The sequence below is a fragment of the Melopsittacus undulatus genome, chromosome 3, assembly GCF_012275295.1.
Source record: "Melopsittacus undulatus isolate bMelUnd1 chromosome 3, bMelUnd1.mat.Z, whole genome shotgun sequence".
Lineage (NCBI taxonomy): Eukaryota > Metazoa > Chordata > Aves > Psittaciformes > Psittaculidae > Melopsittacus > Melopsittacus undulatus.
In genome coordinates, this window is record NC_047529.1 from 6,825,607 (window position 1) to 6,847,884 (window position 22,278).

General features: G+C 40.5%; 1 protein-coding gene across 5 annotated transcripts in view; it reads left to right on the forward strand.

The window, feature by feature from the left end:
* Window positions 1-22,014, forward strand: part of BTBD3 (BTB domain containing 3) — a 59,678-nt gene extending 37,664 nt beyond the window's left edge. For 3 of the 5 annotated variants that reach the window (XM_034060632.1, XM_031047532.2, XM_005147465.4), the window contains 4 exons: window positions 12,086-12,350; window positions 12,893-12,983; window positions 13,456-13,574; window positions 17,671-22,014. In XM_034060632.1, coding sequence (XP_033916523.1) covers window positions 12,208-12,350; window positions 12,893-12,983; window positions 13,456-13,574; window positions 17,671-18,703 — 1,386 coding nt within the window. In that variant the 5' untranslated portion in view covers window positions 12,086-12,207 and the 3' untranslated portion in view covers window positions 18,704-22,014. Of the gene's footprint in view, window positions 1-380; window positions 436-2,027; window positions 2,049-12,085; window positions 12,351-12,892; window positions 12,984-13,455; window positions 13,575-17,670 lie in introns of those variants that run through there. The other 2 variants (XM_034060631.1, XM_031047533.2) reach the window with 2 other exon arrangements.
* Window positions 22,015-22,278: the final 264 nt, after the last annotated feature.

Genomic DNA, 22,278 nt, shown 5'->3' on the forward strand with positions numbered 1-22,278 from the left:
TGTCTCCCACCTCTTCTAAACTTCCTTTTGGTGCCAAAGGCCTGGTTTTGGTGGTGAATCGCAGCGTTAGCTATCACGGACACCCCAACACCTCAGCGGGCAGCGGGGCCTTGTAATGCGGAGGGGGCCTTCTTTCTGAGGTAAAAACCCCACCCGATCGCAGGAAGGCGGCTGGCGGGGCCCATTGCCGACACACTACGGCCCCATAGGAAAGGTGAACTGGGGATGCGGGGTTAACCCCATCCCATTGCTTCAGGACTCACCCCCACCGCCGCCATGACCGGCGCCGAGGCACTTGAGGTCTCAGCCCCGCCCGCGCGGAGAGGCCGGTGGGAGGGGGGGAGCGTGGAGGCCGTGCGCATGCGCGTCTGCGGGGCGGGGCCGCGCGTGCCGCTGCGAGGGGCCGCGCCGCCCCGGGAGCGGGGGTGCCCTCAGGTCAGTGAGGGGAGGGCGGCGGAGGGAGGCGGCCGTGAACCGGGAGGGGCAAACGTGTGGGTGAGGGGGCGCACCGGGACGGCCCCGTTGGGTCCCGGTGAGGGAGCTGCCGCTGGGCAGGGTGAACGGGAGCGTTCGGTGCGGCTCCACCGCACGGTACCGGCGGCGGGCGGGCCGCGCTGGGGTGGGATCGGCGGGGGTAAGCGGAGCCGGAGCAGCCAAGCGGCCGCTGGTCCCCGGCTGCCCTCCTGAGGGGACGCCTCCGTGAGGGGCGGAGCGGAGCGGCCGCACCTGAGCGCTGCCCGCTGCGAAACTTGGGAAGAGCGAGTGAGAGCTGAGGGAGTTTGTGTGGGGAGCGGTGATCCGGAGCCCCTTGGGTCAGAGTCCTTGTGTGTGCCTGCAGCCGCTTCGAGGGGTTTTATTCTCGCCCCCTCCCCTCCAAGTGTATGCAGCTGCCTTTTGTGCTGGAGCCGGTTGGCTTCCTCGCGGTGCCGGGGGTGATAAACCGCTTTGGTAGTGCGGTGTTGTGGGGTCAGACATGAGGTGCGAGGAGCGCCGGAGCTGGGACCTGGCAGTGCCAACGCGGCCGAGGGGGGGGTGTGCGGGAGCGCTGCCTCTTGGACCAGTTCGGAGTTACACGAAGCTAAAAACTGGGGTTTGGGGCTTTTTTCCCCTCCCTCAAGTAATGCTTCTTTTGAAGAATAAGTAATTTAAATGCCAACTCAATAAACTTAGTAGAGGGACAATTAATTGCGCCCGGTTTCACATAAATATCACCTCCTCTTCCACATGTTGTTGGCCAGACTTTCTCGTGAAGTCAGGATAGTTTCAGTTAATGGCCTACACCTTTATAATGTTTGCTTTTAGAAAGCCCACCTGTGGTAACCTTCAGGTTTATAAATTCATTTGCCTATACTTTTTCCTGAGAGGTCATGCGTTTAAAACCATCAAGGAGTAGTGGGTTGCTCACACTTGAAGGGAGGAAAAGTTTGAATTCAAGTTATGATGTTTAAGTGTTCCTAAAATGATTACTAATATACATACTTAAAATGACAGATTGTGTCTCACCTGAAGAGTGCTGGTGCAAGTTTTCTACATTGTTGTTGGTCTTCACCATACTTTGTTTTCAGCGTGTAATCTATATGTCAAGCTTCAATCCCTGTCCTGCTCTTTTTGTCTTTTGTAGAGAGAGGTGATCATGGGTTATAGGTGTACAATGCTGTATTTGATGGTATTGTAACATTTATGCTAGAGGGAAGCCTCAAATGGCTTTATTTTGGTGGGAAAGAACTGATCCAATCATTTCACACAGAAAGTACATGCATACGTTGCAATGTATTGTATTAGTATTTTGGGTAATATAACTTGGTAAATCAAATGTCTCAGAGCCTTATTCATTTGAAATAAGTTCTGCAGGATTGCCAAAGTTGAATGCAGAGTGCAGGACTCTTTTTTTCCCCTTTAAATCCTGAGCAGTAAGTACCCTGCAGCTAAGTGCACAATAACTTTCCTTGTGTTTCCCTTCCAGAGATCCTCAGCTTTGCCCTGGAGGAAACACCTTTCAGAAGCAATACGTAATTCCTTTAGCCTGCCCTTTAAGGCTGAGAATAAAGGTGCAAGTTGCAACAGTAATTTTTATTCTTTGGTCACTTACTTGTTAGAGCTTGTAAGCAAATATTTGTTTTTGAAGTTACCCAATAGTTGTTATTCAAGTGATGAAAGCATCAGTGCTGGGTTAGGCTCAATGAAAGGCTGTGTTATGTTGTCAGAAGAAGTTTAAGTATTCCCTTGTCATGTGCAAATGATAGTAGTTTTGCAGCAGAATATCATTCATGCCCAGCATTAGCTTTCTCTGGTAATTCAAGGTAGTTCTGTGATACTTTTTTCCTTAACTCCTCAGGCCTTGCTGGCTATTACTTTGTTTCACACAAGCAAATGTTCAGATACCTGAGGTGGCAAGTAAGCCCTATCTTGTGAGACACTATGTAAGTAAGTGATTAGCTACAGTTTCTATCTCGAAAGAGCTGATAGGTAAGGAAGAGGAAGGAAATAAAAGATGGGAATCTTGGAAGGAAAAGATTAAAAGCTTTGTGTGGTGGAACTTGTCTTCTATTTTCTGCCATAAAGTCAAATCCCAATCGTGTGCCTTAATTACAAAACCACATTATATGTATGTATGTCAGAGAACAAGGTGGGAGGGAAGCTGAAGTGAAAGATCATATCATTCACATTTGCACACTTCCCATTTGCCAGGCCTGGCTTCTCTGTTTTCTGATCCTGCTGCCCTGCCTGAGTTGATAACTCCACAAGCTAGAGTAACAGAAAACCAAGTGACTCCAATGTCTGGAAAGTGCATTCTTAGAACACTGGTGAATGGTTGGTGATCTGTGAATGAGTGCTGGCTGTCCTGGGTATGTAGGGTGTAAAATCCCAGAAAACAGATTTGGAAAGTATCTTGGGACATCACCTTGACCATCCCTGTTACCTGTATCCTGGGATTACCTGATCTCCTGAATAAATATTTTACCAGAGGATCATGTATACTTCAGTACAGAGCTGAATGACTTGTTGATAACACCCTCCTCTGTCAGGATATTTACGTACTAGGTTACATTCTGTATCCACCCTATCTACAGTTTCTCCTCTTCATATCCAAAGCAATTTGAAGGAGTAATTTTCTTCAGAAACTAACTCTGGAATTACGACTTTGTTGCCTCCTGTTTGTTCAGAGTGTACAAGGAGTTTCTGAGAGTGTTAAAAGAAAACAGTTCTTCAGTCAGGTAGTGTGTTTGCTTGTGCTTTGTATAGGTGTGATATTTTATATGTAGGCTTGCAGTAGCTGGTGAAACAAAGTCCCTTTAAAATCTGATCCATAATATGCCATGTTATTTAACAGTTTGTCACTTTGCCCACTTAACAGGGGAGGGAAGTGCAAGACACGTTCTTTAATGCTGGGAAGGAGACGAAGCTAGCTATGTATTGCTTACAACAGAAATGTATGCAGTAGCTTACACTATCCCTTTGTTGCAGTATTTGCTTTCCTTTGGAGTTCTTAGCATAGAGTCCAACTCCGAGATGAAAGAAAGCTCTGCCCTATTAGACGGCTTGCTCAGTTTCTGTGGAGGAATGTAGCACAGAGAAATACTGTGTAATGTTAGGGTGATACAGTACACTTATAGGTGTACAAAGTGCACTAGGGGTGTTCAGTTTCCTAGTGCTATTTGATTCTTATCTTCAGTAATACTCTCCTATCAGACCAAGTTGATACTACTCCATGTATACCAAGAAAAAGTAAAGGTTTTCATACTATATAAAACTTTATAATACATAACACTAATGTGTATGTATGCTTACCTTGCCCCATTCCTTTATTATGCTTTTATGCTTTATTACTGCACCTTCCTTAATTTTTTTTCTTTTTCTCTACTAAAGTTCTAGCATATCCTAGGGTCTCTGAAACAGTTACTGTGAAGGAGATCAGGCATTTAGGGTATGCTAACATTGCTAGACAACTACATCTTAATGATTAAAATTATATTCTGAAAGCAGAATTTCAGGAGTGTTTGTATGTTCGTCTTGAAAATTCATTACTGCGAAGTAGCTGCCATTCACTTGTAAAGAGGAGGAGAAACTGGTTGAAATACTAAAGAACAATCAATGTAATAGGCATTGTAATAGGCAATGTAATAGGCATAGGTGTGATTGAAGTATCTTCAGCAAAGTAAATCTGTTTGTAAAACAGCTGATAAGATAAAAATTTGGCAGCATCTTAATTCGTCTGTGGAATGGCCATTGAAACAGAAGCTGCGTGTGCTGTGAGAGTCTGGAAACAAAGTTAAGGGCAGCAACAAGATCCACAGCTTCCAACTTGTGGCAAAAGAAGATTACTTCAGAACAGTGCCATTTAATGGATGTATGTTTGGTTCCATTCCGTTGAGCTTAGGTCAGCAGCAGTCAGTCTCTCATATCTAAAAATTGGAGTTAGTAAACAGTTGTAAAAGCAGTGCAACGGTTGTTACTCATGGGTTTTGATTCTCAGTTTTAGAGAAGTGAAAGCCACTGTGTTTGAGAATGTATTTCTTATCAAGTGCTTGGCTTGCCAATGGGCTGACCCATTCCTGTTTTACTGACTGGGTAACCTTCCTCTTTTCTCACTTAAAATGCAGTGGGAACATGAAGTTGTACCAGTTTTTCCCCATATAAGACTCTGACTGCTTCAAGGTATGTTCCTCTGCTGTAAACACAAGGGTGCCAAGCTGCTGATCTGCTCTGCGGCTTTCAAGCCACATGTTCCGTAAAGTTTACTAGGTGTAAAACTGTAGATGAGAACAATTTACTTTTCTCATGACAGACCCTAAGGACATTTACATTACAACACCTAACCAAGCTTTACAGTAGTCCCCCCGTTTTTCTGAGCCTTGTTGGAAGGTGCTGGTAACACAACACTCCTAGGGGACTGAAGTTTGCAGGCCACAGAAGAAACATGGTGTGTGTTGTAGCAATATCCTCTCCCACTACTTAGTCCCACAGGGTGCATCAACACTCTGGTGGTGAATGTAGATAATCATGAAAAATGTAGTCCTTGAATTGTATGCCAACATAATCAACTGTAATGCAGTCTCCCTGTAGATCCTCATGGGGTAGTTACCCTTATAGTGTCATTGGCTCTCACAAGTGAGGACTCACGGGGAAAGTGTCTTCTCTTTATGTGCGTTGGCATTTGAATTTTGCAGACTTACTGTGTGTAGGGGGAAAAAAAAGACATTTGGGAGCAGGACCAGACTTTATAGACCCTTAGATTCTGAGCCAGGTTAGAATTAGGATAAAGGTTTGTCTACCCAGGCAAGATCTGTCTGTAACATAGGAAGTTCTGTCTGTAGTCATCCGATCCTGATCTCTCCCTTGAAATAGGCAGCATGTGAGTACTAATTGTGGCGGTGTTTTTTTCTGAAGTGCACTAAGATCACTAGCTTCTTTCTCACAGGGCACTGAACGATCATTAAATGCTAATGACTTTTGATTACTGTTGACCTTGGTCAATTTAGAATTAGTGACCTAGAGACGAAAACCACTGTATCTCTTTACCAATTTCCTGAGCTATCTGATCTTTCCTTTGTAAGTCAGTTTTGGTAAGAGGCAGAGTAGAATTAAAGTTGACCTCTGTCTTTGAAAAAGGGTTGAATGCTTTCAGGTTTGCAATATCATGTTTAGAAATGAATTTGAAAAAAACAGCAACTATTAAGAAAGGGTCAAAAAATGAGTTCTACAGATTGTCAAGAGCAAAACTCAACATGAAATGGACAGGCAGGAGTAGTAGTGGTGGAGAATAAATGCATAATTTGTTCCTTTTAAATTAGAAGAAAAACAGTTTATCTCCTGTAACCTTGAATTGAATTCTCATTTTGTAGTTGCAGGCTTTCTCATCTCAGAGGTAGTTCATAATTCTTGGTTCTACTTTGAACTATCAAGAAGCAAATTTATGCTTACAGAATAAATGGCAAATTCTGCGCTGGGATATTTTCTACCTGCGGTTCCCAAACTATGATATTGGCGAATATCAGCAGGCTGATAAAGTCATGTATTTCATGTTGTAATGAAGCATTTCACATTATTTCTTTCTGTACACACAGAAAGGAACGTTTGTGTGATAATTCACTGTAATGGGATCAAACATGTTGTTCACTGTAGGCTGTTAAAACATAAGCCTTTCATTACACGGTTGTGGTTTATATGGACTGCCATTCCTGCAGCAAGCATGGTATTGAAATCATAATGAAAATACAAGATAATTTTAAGTATTTCTTTTATTCCTCACTTTTGTACATTAGCTATATTTATTTTGACCCGGCTGGGAACAAAACCTTCAACTTCAGTAGCAGAACTCAACAGTGTAGAGGAGACTTTTGTATTACATTGTGTTTGGGGCATAAATAGAAAGTTACCAAACTCACTGGGGAAAAAAATAACAGTAGGAGTTGTTGCACTTGGTGTAAGAACAGGTTTGTGGAGAGCCAATTGAAATCCACACAAAAGGAAAGTGGATGTTTATTTGCAAGTAAACATAGGGCTAAATGTTACCCTTAAATATAATGTTTTGTTTTGGTTGCTTTGTCTCAAAAAGGATATTGCTGTAAAAAAAAACCAAGTGAAAATGACCAGATTCAAAAAGGACATATTAAAAAGATTAAGGTTGCTTTGGTAGGGAGACTAAAAAAAGTGTCATGCAGAGACAGAAAATAATACAAGAATGAAAGAGTAAAAGACATCTGAATACTCATTCATTAAGCTATTTTATATGTTTGTATTTGCCTGTTGACTTGGGCTATTTAGGCCTTTCTGCTTTAGTTTTCTTTAAAGCATTAAGGACAATTAGGAAAAAAATTTAAAAAATATCTTAGTGGATTATATGATGCAGTGTTTAAATCCTGATAGCTTAAAAACTAAGCAGTTAAAAATATTTGCCAATGAGTATGTTGCTAGTATAGAAATATCCGACTCAGCCAAGTTGAACTTCAGCTTAAAGTCTCTCAATTCAAAATGCGATTCTACTCTGATTCCTTTCTTTTGGCTTATATGGAAAAGAAATGCTTGGGATTTTTACCCTATATTCTGGCTTGTCAAAATTTACAGTTTTGCCCCACTTTCTCCCTGCTTTAAGTTGTCTCTATGTTTTTGTTGGGTTTTGTTGCGGTTTGCTTTTGTTGCTTAGGGTAGTTTTTGTTGCTTTTATTTGATTGGTTGGTTTTGGTTTCCCCTATAGAAGACTCTACCAAGTGGATGCATTCTTAGTTACTTTCAGTGCTGTCAATCAGGCTGGAAGATTTTGTCAACTCTAATGGATTTTTTACTTGCTATCAGTCCCCTTTCCAAATGAGTGTTTTGATAAACAGCAGGGTTGGAATGGTGATTGAGGATTCTTCCAAGTGACTAAATAATTCATAGATAGGTAAACAGAACAAAGCTCCTCAGCTGTGTGGGTTGGTTTTGTTGAGGGGTTTGTTTGTTTGTTTTTGAACTTGTACTTTCCATTTTAAAATGACTGTTTAACATCAAATTCAATGAAAATTAGCAGCGGACAGGTACTGTTTGCTAAACAGTAACATGGTGTGTTTATTTTGGTTAATCAAGTTGCATCATCTGAAATTTGCTTCCTTGTAAGGGGAAATTCAGAGTTTAAACAAAGAATTTAATAATGCATAGGCGTAATAACTTCCAAGGGAGAGACTTGGCAACTTTGCAAAAAAGAAATATATGCATTTTCTCATTGCCTACATGGAATTTACTCCTTTATTCGTGGTCTAGTGTGAGGTGTCCCTGCCCATGGCAGGGGGGTTGGAACTGGATGATCTTAAGGTCCTTTCCAACCCAAACCATTCCGTGATTCTGTGATCTGGTTGTAACAGACAATTGGGAATTTTGATGAAAACTTGTCTATAGAATTGTCCAGTTCACATTTCCGCATGAAGAACTGACCTGTAAATGAGAGAGAAAAACACAACTTACTAGAAGGCGAAAAAAATCAAATGAAAACTTGGGTAAACTTATTATTGCAGCAGGAGAGCCTGATGTAGAATGAGGAAGAGTACTCCAATCAACCTGGAAATTAAATGATTTCTTGCTTTGAACTTACCTGTAGAGAGGTGTAATTATAGTAGTACCATACTGCTAAAAGTTGTACCAAGAATTGTGCTGTAATACTATTCCTATACCAACCCTCACAATGGTGTCAAGATACGTTACGGTCTTAAAGATTAAATGAAACGGGGTTCATAGGTATATTGCACACATTTGGATTTGAACACCAAAAACCATGTGTTGGTTGTTCCCAATGTTTAATCAAGAGCTGGTTTGCAAAGGCTTGTAACTTGCTCCTGATAATTTGAAAGGGGCGTGTAACTTTATGTGTAGTATCTTGGCCTCAGTATGTGGCACTTTGCTTAATTCTTCACCTCTGTCATTCTGGATTTTCATTAGGCCAGTGTTAAGATGAAGCATGGAACTTACTATGCCTTTAAGTTAAAATATTTCTGGTTTGACTACATTGCTTATGAAATAAAGATTAATGTTCCTTTGAATAGCACTTTCCCTTTTTCTAAGTTGTGTATATCAAGTTCGGTTCCGTTAATATATAATTAATGAAGAAAAATTAGAATTGCTGAAGAAGATAAGGAACACGTTGTAATAATCTTTCAGAAATTGATATTAGGTGAGAGAAGGTCAATTTCCTTGATCTTCTTGCCTGAGACAAACTCATTTGAACTTGGGATTTTGCCTAGTCTTTCATAGGAAGTAGCTTATGGGGCTTTTACTGACTGCAAACATTGACTTGTAAATTCATTAACAATGTAGAGTAAAAGAAGGAAATAATGTTGTAATAAAATTAATGGAAGTTGCTGCCAAAATGGGAAGAACAGTGAGTGCAACTAGCACTTTTTCTTTGGGGTTTTCTCCCATTTCACACATCTAAAGATTGGTTTAGAAGACCTGGTTCCTGAGCTGATAAAGTGCAGTGAAAGATGGTGGTATAAAGCCTGTAACAGGTTTGTAGTTTTTCAAAGGAACTTTCAGAATGCATTGTGGAATTGATGCTATTTTCTGGGTATAACAGACCACAGGTTTTGGTGGGTGGCTTAAGAACAGGCAGAGTTGGCAGTCAGGCTTTTTGTTTACTGCAGTGGGGTTTTATCCTGTCACATAGATACTTCTTGTCTACTGGGGGGGGGGGTCTGTCTGACTTCTAGATTCAGGCAGAACCCGCTTCAGCTGCCATTTCTCCCTCCCTTCCTTTCCCAGGAAAGCACAACATACTATACATGCATTGTGTTTTACAGAAGTCAAAAGAATGGTGGACTCCCACAGGTTCATGTTTACAATCTCTTTCCCAGACTGAGCTGACCAGTCAGTCTCTCTGTTATTCTCTTCTGTAGCCTCCCAGTGATCTTTTTGTGCTGTGTGTATCATCTTTGGGTTTGTACTGGTCAAAAGATTTGAAAAAGTGTTCAAGGACCTTGATTTTTATGTTCTTTGGTAGTCTATAAAATGGATTTATGGAATGAAAATCCAGTCTGGTACGAATCTCCTAACCCCCGTTATCTTTCACCTTTTGCCAGCTGCAGTGCTGAGAATCAGATTTTCTGAAGAGTGCATGGATTTTTATATCTTTAAGGGTTTTTTTTTACAACTTCTTCCTTTTGAAATGTCTGTCCTGTGCAGTGGCAAAAGGGCTATTTTTGCAACTAGACGGGCTGAGAAATTTACATAAGGAGAGGAAAAACACTTATGCAAACTCAACAAGCTCAGATTTTGTGCAAAGGATACCTGCTGTGTCCCTGTTCTAAACTCTCAGTTACAAGCACTTATAAACATCCCATCTGTGGGATGAGTTTTTTAATCTTGACCCCTTCTTTTACCTCTCTACAGTTCAGTATGGCTGAGGTTGTTAGTTTTCCTTCCAAATCAATCTGTTGCAGATGAAGAAGAAAAAAGGGGTGAGTGAGGGGAGAAAAGCTTGCTAGAAATTAATTCTTTGGAGATTACATAACCTGCCTCTTGATGTGTTTAGGAATGTATCTCTGCCTTTCAGCAACACCCACCATTTCCTATTAAATTACTAGTGAAGGAGATTCTGCATTAAGATGTTAGGTTGTGAAATGTAGCAGCTGAGGCATGGATACATATCCTTCTGTTTCTTCCTTCCATAAGCAGAGACTTCAGGCAGAGAGGACAGATGTGTCTGGAAATGGTGTAATCTCAAACCACTGCAGCAAAGTCTCTAGATGGCCAACTGCCAGGGGGTTATGTTAGTGCTTAAATACAGAGTGTATCCCAAGGAGACCTGATAATCTTTGAAATACCTGCACAGTTTCATTTAAAGCTAAAGACATTCTTGAGATTGCATTACAAAGCCAAAGCAATTGCTTATTCAAGCCATTGTGATGGTGTGTCAGTAAACAGCCCCAGTAACATTTCTGTGCTCCTGTTGAAAGTGGGGGGCAGATTTCTGTCAGTGATTTCAGCAAGGTCAGCCATTTCTCCACCAGCCTTTGGTCACTTTAATTTCACTGTTGTGCTCTTGTCCAGCAAAACTAATTATGGTTAAAAGTGGTTAAATTTGCTTTAAAAGCAAAGAGGATTTTTTTTTCTTAAAGACTTGAAGATAATTACATATTTGTATTTGAATTATCCCCCTCTGATATTTTAAGGTGTGAAATACTGACACCAAATACCTAATATTTTTATTTCTCTGCTGTGCTTGCGTGGGTGTTTTATACACTTGACCTGCTATTAAGGAAATCTGAACTAAATTTAAGTTCTGTGTAAACTGATAATTGAAATTTAATCTTCTTTCCTATTTGCATGGGTTTGGTTGGCATACCTTATATCCTGTTTATTGTAGAATGTGTGAATAAAATCAGAGTGTGTTTGCATGGCAAGGAGTGATTTCTGCTTGAGACTAAATCATTCCGACTTCTTCATTTAATGCTTTGAAATATTGATTAAGTATATTCACTCGGGTTTGCTTTAATCTGATTGTACATCTCCAAGTTTTCTTCTGATGTGGTGCAGCCGTGGCTGGTGTAAGCTGGTTTAATTAGCACTGCCTGGTGATTTGGGACCCCTGTCAAAGGCGGTTACGTTATCTAGAAACATAAGGAGTTAAAGCTAAAGCTGTGACCTCATCTCTATTCATGTTACACTAGAGTAGAAGCCGTGCTGAAAGGGATTGTTTAACTGCCTCGCTGTCTTTACTGCTGCTAGTTGCTTGCTTTAATTTGGTTCTGATATCTATAGCATGCTTTTGCTGAACAACTGTTATGGTAGGGATTTGTGGGAATACTAGAAACAAATGAAGTCACACTAACACCGACTGCATGTGGAAATAGCTCCCACGGAAATATTTAGACTCAAATACGTCTTTCTACCCGAGTTCAACTTTTTATTGCTTCCCCCGTGAAAATCCAGGCAGCATCAAGGAGAGCTAAAACGCACCCGCTTCTGGCCAGTCATGCACTTACGCAACTGTGTGTGCCATTTATTACTTTATTACTCAGCGCTGCGTATGAAATGAGGAGTGCAATTGCTGTCGCTTTAATGTCAGAGTGGCGTACGTTACAATAGGTGTCACTGTGCGGCTGGCTCCAATCCTTATCGGTGACTTCAGCTATTGGCTCCCACCGAACACTGCCTGACTCCATCTGCAGGGCTGCAATACCTACTCTGCTCCGAGCAGTTCAACACACAAGTTCAGCTTGCCGAGCAGACTAGCAGTGCTGTCGTGAACGTCTGGCTTAGCCCCCTTCAGAAAGCCGATGCTGCAGCCACACACGAACCCTCTTCACAGGCTGTAGCTCTTTCTCCTGATCAGGAGATCTGGAAAGAAATAAAACTGGCTGGAATGATGGGGATGTATTTAACGATTCAAGTACTGGATCAAACTTAAAGCCAGTTTCTTACTTGGTGTGCTGAAAAGGTCACCTTGTCTTGCCGGAAAAGAAGTAAACTCTCAGCTCTGCTGCTCTCTAACAGCTTCTGTGTGCATTTCTTAATGTTCTTAGCTAGTTAGGCTGTCTAGCTTTACAGACAAGTATACTCATGGTAGATGAGAAAGGAAAGAACATGAAATGTCTCACCTTCTTCTTGATGCTTCCAGAGACGGTCAAGAACAGGTCCAAGAAGAGCTCTAAGAAGGGAAATAGCAGCAGCAGTAGCAGCAGCAAATTGCCTCCAGTTTGCTATGAAATCATTACTTTGAAGACCAAAAAGAAGAAGAAGATGGCTGCTGATATTTTCCCCCGAAAGAAACCAGCCAACACTAATACAACTGCTGTCCAGCAGTACCACCAGCAAAATCTCAATAACAACAACACTATTCCGGCACCTAATTGGCAAGGACTTTATCCAACCATCAGAGAGAGGTAAGTGCAGGGCAGTTGATTTTTACTGTTTAAATGGAGTGGTGAAAAAGTAGCAAAATGTTTGTAGTGCAAATGTTTAGTTATACATTAATTTGCTGGAGAAAACATAGTTCTCTCTTTTCCTGTGTGTGTGAAACAAACGTTTCGGTAATGGAAAATATCTTGGTATCTCTTTTCCAGACAGTGCAGCTGTTTGTCTTGAGTAAATAAAAATGCTGCTGGAAGCTGCAGCAGATTTGCTGTTAGACCTTTGTAGGGATTTTCAGTGATACGTGCTCCTGACTTTGAAAAGTTCTCATAAGTTTGGGTTCTTTGGGCGTTCTGTTTTATTGCACACACGTACAACACACATTCCCCAGCCCCCCTTAGTTTTTTCTCTAGTATATTTGTGTGATGATGTGTAAAGGAGCTTAAAACAAAGCGTGACCTGCTTCCCTTTATTGACATGCAACTTTAACTTGTTAAGAGATTCTCTGTTGTGGGTCTGGGGAAAGAACAAAGTTACTGGATGCCATAAATTAACATGCTACTTCTGTTTGCAGAAATGCAGTGATGTTCAACAATGACTTGATGGCAGATGTTCATTTTGTGGTCGGGCCACCAGGTGGGACCCAGCGGCTGCCAGGACACAAAGTAAGCAACAGCTGCATTATCAGCTTGGGCAGGGATAGCTGGGGAGAGCTCCCATGGTTACACCAGGACATAGCATGGAAGTCTGGCTCAGCCCTAATTCTGTATTTTAAAAGGCTACATGCAATGGAATAGTCTGTCCCTTGATTTTTTTTTGTGTTTTCAGTTAAACAGTACACTGCTTGGGCTAATGCAGTCATTGTAAAGTTAGATGTGCTGCTTTATGCTGTTGATTTATATTACTCCTGAGATTTTCTAGAAATAGTTAATTTCTGTGGTGGATATAATGGTTTTCCAGTAGCTAATGCAGGAAAAACATGTAATTCTGTTCTTAACTTTGAATTCATTACTTACTGAAGTGTGTCTATAGAGTCTGTCAGTGAAGCCCAGTATGCTCAGTGTGGCTCTCCCACATTGTTTTTGTTGGCAGTGCTTTCAGTTTAAAGCATAAAATAAGATTTCCCTTTCTCAACAGTATGTCCTGGCTGTTGGAAGCTCTGTATTCCATGCGATGTTTTACGGAGAGCTTGCTGAGGACAAAGATGAAATCCGTATACCAGATGTTGAGCCTGCTGCTTTTCTCGCAATGCTGAAGTAAGCATCATCCATCTCCTGGATGTGTTTTCCTTTCTGATGTATACATGCACTGGTAATATCATAGATAAACTATTAGACTTGCATGTAAACAAAAAGAAAGCAGTTGTGTAAAAGATTCCTCTTTTTGTGTTTGAAGTGTTTTAAACTTTTACCTCATTTTGTTCTCCCCCTCTACTTCCAGGCACGCATATATTAGACTAATGTAGGCAGTTATAAATAATGACTTTGACAGGGGATCTTTGGGCACATTGTATACTGTAATGCCTATTGATCTGATTTGTCACTACACATGTTACACAAAGGAATGAAATTACTAAAAAGAATTGTCAGCTGTAACAAAAAAAGACCCTGTTCTACTTTGCAAGCATAGGGAGAAGTTAAAAACACATCAAAAACCCCTCTTCAGACCTAGAATTGCTGGGTTTGTCTATTGATGTCGTTCCAGCTCTTCTATAAACTTGCTATGTTCAGGTCCTGTCTTAGAAAAATGACCTTAAATTATTGAATATAGCCTCCACAAATTAAATTTCTCCTCATTTATCATATTGATGCATTTGGAAAATGATAAAAAGGCTGTTTATATGAGTAGGGTTTTTATTCTAATGGAAGAAGAGCAGTCGGTTTACATGATCATTAGTTTTCTTCTTGCAAAAATAAGAAATGCCATCATTTTCCTCAATGAGCATAATGAAGCAGCTCTCCTGCTGAATTGTCTTTGAATGCATCTATAAATTAATTATTAAAGTGAAATGCTCCATCACAGAAATGCTGTGGCTTTGGGGTTTTTTTGCCTTCAGTTTTAACAACTGCCATTGCCTTCTGATAGCGAATATACATTAGTATCTAATAATGATCTTTTTAATATGCTGCAGATTTTCTTGCAGGTAAAGGTGTAATCACTGTCTAGCAATTTAATGTATTTCATAGATTGTTTTGACTAGCTTGTGATTACAGAATGGTTTCCTTTTTTTCGTTTACATTTCAGTGGCACTGTAGATGAATGCTCAAAGTTGTATGAAGAGTTTGTTGCACAGAGTTTTTGTAAATGAACATCAGAAATGTGCTGTGCAAATGTCAGTAACTGCCATGAAAAGCTGAAGTCACGCAGGTGTTCTATAGACCTGGAATATGAAATTAGATGTGACATTATGTAGGTATCTGCATTATGGATCCTTGCTTTGGGCCTTTCTGGTTTTGCAGATGTTTTCTGCAGAACTCAGACTTGAGCTTTACTTTCATGCAGAATTTATAAGGCACAAATATAAGATACTTAGATTCCCCTGATCCCCCTTTCTTTTTGAACAGCAAATCTATTTTACTATAGCTAAACATGATTTGCCATAGAAAACGTGAATGCTTTCTGAATTTATCATTAAAAAATATGTTCAGAGAGCAAACCTAGAAAATTGAGTATCAGCACTGACATCTAGGTCTTGACATGTTACTTAGCCCATGGCAATTTCAGAAACTATCTTTGAGAGCATGGCTGGAGCCATGGCAGTTTTCATCTTCTCAGCTTTTATTAAAAAAAGAACAACAACCCAGTTTAAGAAAAAGCACAAAAAGTCTGTGATCTGCGTGGATGTTGAGCTGACCTTGCCAGTGCTAACTTCCACTGATGCGGTGTGCCTGAACCTGCTGCAAATGCCAGGGATGGTGCAGGGAAGGTAAAAGGGATGTTGCTCAGCAGTGCAGTGTTCCTCTCATCACAGGAGTCAGTGCATGTGCTGCATTTTGGGGGGAGCCATGGTCCCCTTCACTTCTCAGCCCCATGAGTGTTGCTTGCAGCTGCTGTGAGCAGTGGATGGCAGAAGGCTCCTGATGCTCCTGCTACAGAAGGAAAAGACTTTATACCTATTGCAAAGCAGCCCTGTCCTTCATATGCTTCTTTCCCCAGTCAGGAGGGATGCATCATAATCTTTATCAGAAAACACTGTGAGTTTGGTTTTGGGGGTTTGGTTTTGAAGCTTTTTTGTTTAGTTTCCCTGGACAGTAAGTTCTTATAAATATTTTTTTACTTGTTCTATATAGCAGGCATGCTGCCAACAAATATCAGATCAGGTATTGCCATGTTTAACATAGGAAACTGGTAGATACTTCTTATTCTCCCGGTAAAATTGCTTTGGCTGTTGTCTCCAGTTTTAAAAATAGGGTTAAAGTCATAGTCTAGCTGACAGACTGAATTCCTGTCTTTATTATATTTTACCCTAATCTTGACTGTTCAGATTAGAACCATGGTCTCATCTCAGGATGAATGTGTTACTAAACCGTCAAACCCTGTGGTCTGGAAGAATCTCCTTTAAGAATAGGGTGAAACTGGGATATCAGTAGTTGCACACCAGAGTGGAGGTGCACTGGCAGAGTGAGAAGTGTGGAGTAGTGCTGACAGCCAATCTGTGCTGTGTCTGTTGTAAATCAGTGATATTAGTTCTTTGCTTTCATGAATATTAAACTAGCTACTTTTGTACTGTTTCAGTTTAAAACAGATGTCATCATTCTCCACTGTATTAGCAGGCAAAGAGAAGCAATAGAGAGGAGAAAAGAGCTGGAGAACAGTGAGGAGAATCATAAAAACGAATGAATTGTTACATTGAAATTTTTTTGGACTAAGGAGCTAAGCCTTTAACCAGTGATATATAGATGTGCTCTTTGTTATTACAATAGGCCAGCTGAAACTAAGTAATAAAGGAAAAAAAGAAGGTTTGGGTCTGTGCAAGTATTCTTTTTCTCTGAAACCTCTTTGATGTTATTCTATTGCTTGAGCAGTATCTGCTCAAGAATTATTGCTAAGTGTGGCTTGGAGAATAGTACCCTACACCTGCAAAAATACAAAGATATTTACAACCAGAATAATAGAATCAACCAGGTTGGAACAGACTAAGGTTATCAAGTCCAGCCGTTCCCCAGCACTGGTAAGGCCACCACTAAACCATGTCACTAAGGGTGTTGTTTACATGGTTTGTGAACAGTGTAGGTACTAATTCCACTTTATAAGCACATCTGCACAAAATTCATTGTGTTGGGAAACCTGCCATCTAGAAAAATTTAATTACTACAGGGTCACATGCAACTGCAGCTTTACTGGAGGAAGACACTTTATCAACCATAACCATCAAGACTTGCTTATCCCTATGAAGAGTAAAATTGCATTTGGCATGGTTTTATCACATAGCATTCACCAGCTGCAGAGGGGCCCTGGAGCATGAGATATTAAAAAGAACAAACTGCACAATGCTTCATTTCTCTGAGCAGGAACCCCAGCAGTTTAGTCACATAAATAGAATTCCACCTTCATCTCTTCCACCACAGTAGCAGAGCAGTAAAGCTTTTTTCCTCCCTATGCAATGAGATTGAGAGCGCTTGGTTTCTAGACTGAGTGCTCTCAAACTCTAGCTCCGCTGTGCTAGTGGAGCTAGGATGCTGTAAGCATTAAGAAACCTAAAATTATAATTCTGTGCCTTTTCCTTTTCCTGTATGCTTCACCACCCTGTGTAAACCCTACCTTACCCTAAAAGGCCCCAACCCAGTAGTTATGGAAAATAGATAGCACCTAATATACTTTGATGGCATTTCTTTGCTTAGACTACCTAATTATTCCCAACAAACTTGTTTTCATTTATGTATTTATCTATACACCTCAATAAATTTCCATTCACCATCACAAGACACCCGTCCAAGTACTCTTTGTGGCATGTGTTACAGACTGTTGTGTTAGGCAAGTGAGGTAGCCCTTGAGGAGCTACTGCCTGGGGCAGGCAGCCTCTCATTAACCAAAGCATGCATGAAAGGAAATAAGAGCTGGAGGAGCCATAGTTTGTAAACATTACTATTGTCTACATAGCATGTACCCCAATTGTGAAGTGCTATTCACTGTAGATTTAAGCCTGTTTTTTTCCACGGTCTTACTGGTCCTAACATGAGTGATGAATTTGGTTTGTACTTTCTCAGTTGATTTAATCAATATTTTCCAAAAGCACTGCTTAGTTTTCATGTGGAGCCACTTAAATATTCTTTGTTCCAAATTTTCAGATGCTGTTGACAAATTACATGTTTGCATTAAGCAGCAGTGTTACACCCATGTGTTTTATTTCAGATACATATATTGTGACGAAATTGATTTGGCTGCAGATACCGTACTGGCCACTCTTTATGCTGCCAAGAAGTATATCGTCCCTCATCTTGCCCGCGCCTGCGTCAACTTCCTAGAGACAAGTCTAAGTGCAAAGAATGCCTGTGTGCTGCTTTCCCAGAGCTGCTTATTCGAGGAACCTGACCTGACCCAGCGCTGTTGGGAAGTGATTGATGCCCAAGCTGAGCTAGCTTTGAAATCTGAGGGTTTCTGTGACATTGATTTTCAGACACTTGAAAGCATTCTCCGAAGGGAGACTCTGAATGCCAAAGAAATTGTTGTTTTCGAAGCAGCTCTAAACTGGGCTGAAGTGGAGTGTCAGAGACAAGAGCTAACAGCGACCATAGAGAACAAGCGCAAAGTCCTCGGGAAGGCTCTGTACTTGATACGCATCCCTACCATGGCACTCGATGACTTTGCCAACGGTGCTGCTCAGTCTGGGATTCTGACTCTCAACGAAACCAATGATATCTTTCTCTGGTACACAGCTGCCAAGAAGCCAGAGTTACAGTTTGTGAGCAAGCCCCGGAAAGGCCTCGTTCCCCAGCGATGCCACCGTTTCCAGTCCTGCGCTTACCGCAGCAACCAGTGGCGCTACCGGGGCCGGTGTGACAGCATCCAGTTTGCTGTTGATAAGAGAGTGTTTATTGCTGGCTTTGGGCTGTACGGGTCCAGCTGTGGATCAGCAGAGTACAGTGCCAAGATTGAACTCAAACGACAAGGAGTTATCCTAGGCCAGAACTTGAGTAAATACTTCTCAGACGGTTCTAGTAACACTTTTCCCGTGTGGTTTGAATATCCAGTGCAGATTGAGCCTGACACCTTTTACACAGCTAGCGTGATTCTGGATGGTAATGAACTCAGCTATTTTGGACAAGAAGGAATGACAGAAGTTCAGTGTGGGAAGGTGACTGTTCAGTTTCAGTGTTCTTCGGACAGTACAAATGGCACTGGGGTACAGGGAGGGCAAATTCCCGAACTCATATTTTATGCTTGAATGAAAGCAAAAAGCATTTTGCTATGAAGAGCCTGTCTGGTTCAGGCCTACTGATGCTTAGCTTTTATTTTGCAGATATGTGATCAGTACAGGTAATACATAACTAAATGCTGTGGGCAAGTTACTGGCTTGCTATACTTCTACCATTGTTGGTGATAAAGTTTAAGTGTAATATTAAAACTGGAAGCTCTTGGACAAGCAAGTTTTAAAGGCTTTGTAAAAGCGGTGCTTGTTTGCTGGTGATGCTGACCATTTTTTTGATGCACCTGTGAATCACCAGAGGATGTCCTTCTCTTGTATCTCACTAAACATTGTCCTCATTGATCCGTTTTCTCTTTCTCCATTTTCTGCTTGTAATTATTTGGGGAATTTGGGGTAGAAGATTAAGAGCCTTCTTTTATAGTTCACTCTTCTGTCTGCTTTTCAATAAACTGAGCTGCTTTTGATCACTGGAGCTGAAAGAAGTGCTTCAGTTGTAAGCAGAAAAATCATAGGTTTAAACCTTCATCTTGTGAGACTCCTGCGGCCAGCTGTTTGGGAAGGCTGCAGGGGAAGATGGAGAGAAGCAAACAACTTTCAGGAAGCTAATGCAGCATGCTGACTGTGTCCACAGTGCACAGACGTTTTTACAGTGCGGTGGAGATGTGGGCTTGGCAAAATCCCTGAAAGCTCATTTTCTAGGAATCCCACCTCACACGCAAGGAAGTACTTGCACATGTTCCAGTTGTGTATGCAGCTCTTGAAATTCTACTCCCATGACCTAGTTTTTACTACATTTAAGTTGATTTGCTATTTAAATGGCTTTTCTTTGAACCCTTGCTAAGTGAATGAGAATTAATAGCTATCCTCTGATGCAGGGTAATTTTTTGTTTGTTTTGGGTGGGTTATTTTTCTTCCTTCTAAACATGGTAGAGATGGATTATAGAGGAACAAAAGAATGCACCAATCCTGACTTGGACTTTTTTCTGTAATATGAGATTTCTTCTTTTTCTTACCATACATTATGAGTGGAAATTTAAAGACAAAAGATTCCCAACTGTGGTCATATTACACTTAATGTGTCATCAGATAGAAGTGAGGAGGAGGAAGTCTTCTCTAATGTGTTAATGTTGGATCTCTTGCAACTGCTTATGGTTACACGTCAATCAGAGGATTATGTGGTACAGAACCTTTTCCTATTTTCTTTTATTTTTCCCAAGTTTCCTGTTACATGTCTGTATCATTTTTGGTAAAGTATTAGGGATCATGACTCCTTTTGTCAGGGAAGGAAACCAGTATAAATAAGTATAGGTACTGTAGAAACATAAATTCTTTCACCATTGCATTGAGACAGTTGTTTAGATCTCTGAGAGGCACATTACCTGTTGTAAAGCATCTCATTCTTATTTCACCTCTGAAGTGGGTTCTGTTTGTTACATACGTTTTAATGAAATGAGAGGACCAAATGATTCTTTAGGCAGACTGAAGATTAATGTAACAGTATATCAACGCATTAATGTAGCATAACCTTAAATTCACTTGCCAGTTTTGTAATAAAAATGTTTTTTTCATATGATTTCTTACCATTTTAATACTATTACTCTTGAGTGTTTCTTGACAGTTGGAATCCTGGCCCCTGGCCATTGTAAAGTGCCAATACATCTTTGCAGCGTCCAAAATGCCATCTGAAGTAAGGAAAACTGGAGTGTAGACATCAAACACTTTATGGCCAAAGCCCAGATCTTCTCTCTAGGTAATAAAAGGAGAGCCAGGTAAAAAACCTCCCTGCAAGATCTATGCTTTTCACCTATGTTAGTGTTTAATGTTTTATATACATACATACCACATGTGTGTGTATAAGTGACATTCTTTCTGAAATGTAAATACCCTCAAAATATATAGAAAAATGTTTTGTTTTTTTTGTAACAGATGTACATAATCCAGACTGTTAGTGAGATCTAAACAGAATGCTCCATTGAAAATTCCCAGAGAGAGAGAGATTTAAAAAACCTCCAGTTAATTATATTTAGATCTGCAGCCTAAAATAGACAAAGAGTATAAATCGTATGGACTGCAGGAGAAGTTGCTGGAGAAACAGCAAGAAGGAATGTTAAGATTGTGATGAGGCAGTGGTCATCTGCTTTTAGACAACCTCTGAGCAGCAGTTCCATTTATTTAAATACATTTGAAAGCAGAAAAAGATGCTAATCAGCTGATTAAGTTTTCCTACAGCGAGCAGTTGATGTAGATGTAATTACTCTGAGTGATGATCAGATTGACAAGTTGCTTGCAGTGGCAAGCTGCATTCTGAATTGTTTGGAAAAAAATCCGGTGCCTCAGCTGGTGGGACAAATTGGCGAGTACTGCATTCTAGAACTAGGCTTGGCTTCTCACTTTTAAGTTATCTTTTGGTTTTTACCTCTCTGCAAATAAAGGTGAGGTATCCACTGCGTTCATTGGCTGGAGCAGAAGGTGGGAGATCAGAATCCTGTGTAGCTGTAATATGTAGAAAGTGAGCTGTTACTTAATTATTATTTTATCTACTACTTTTCTGGAATCTTTTTGACGAAGTAGGATGAAAGCAATTCCTCTGAATCCATTCCAGGTTTTAGGAGCTGGTGCATGTAAAGTTTTTCAATATGGGCGAATAAATGTAAGCCCCCCAAACACCTATTGATGTTTACAGCGTGACTTGATTCTAAGCACTGCTTGATGCTAACAAGTACTGGTATATAAGAAGGTGCTAGCACCACTCACCTTGGCACATGAGGGCACTCGAGTAGGTGTCTAAATGTGGATTTGGTTGGTTTAGCATCAGCATCGAAGCTTGAATATGTTGATTGACATTTTGAAAGCATCAGCCATATCAACCTGGAATGTAAATATCATGTTGATAGAGATCCTTTCATAGATTCTGTCTTAAACTATACCTGGCCATCTTTGCTACTTGTATGTTTGATTTTCCTGGAGAGGGGAATCTGTGATAAGAGAGTATAATGTAATATACTTTCTGCCTATCTAAAATAGTATTTAAGTAAACATTTTGATTTCTACATACTTATTGCACTGAAATGTTCGGGGGTTTTGTTTTTGTTGGGGTTTTTTTTGTGATAAACTCAGCTAACTTCAGGTCCCAACACCCATTTGTGCTGGAGCAGTGTTTGACCATAGCAGGCTTACAGCATTATTTATAAAGGACAGATATATATAAATATGAAGTACCTCATGTTGAATGTTATTGTACTGTATCTTTAATGTCACAGTGCAGATCTTGTTGGACTCATGAATGTGTATAATTGCATTAAACATACAAATAAAAATGGTTCTTAAACTGTTGTTTCCTGCAGTATCTTTGAAGCATGAACTGTGAAAGCTTTTGCTTCGTTATCCCTTTCATCCCATTTCTATTGTTGTACAGTTGTGAACAGATATTTGTTGAGCTTGTGTATTCAGAGATCTTTTGATCCCCAAAGAAGTAGAAGTCTAAGGAAAAAACAAGGAAGAACAATGAAAATGTTAATCAGTTACATTGTAAAAAGGTTGGCGATTAAGCTAATGAGCTAGAGTGAATGAATTCATTTATGTGCTTTATGAAA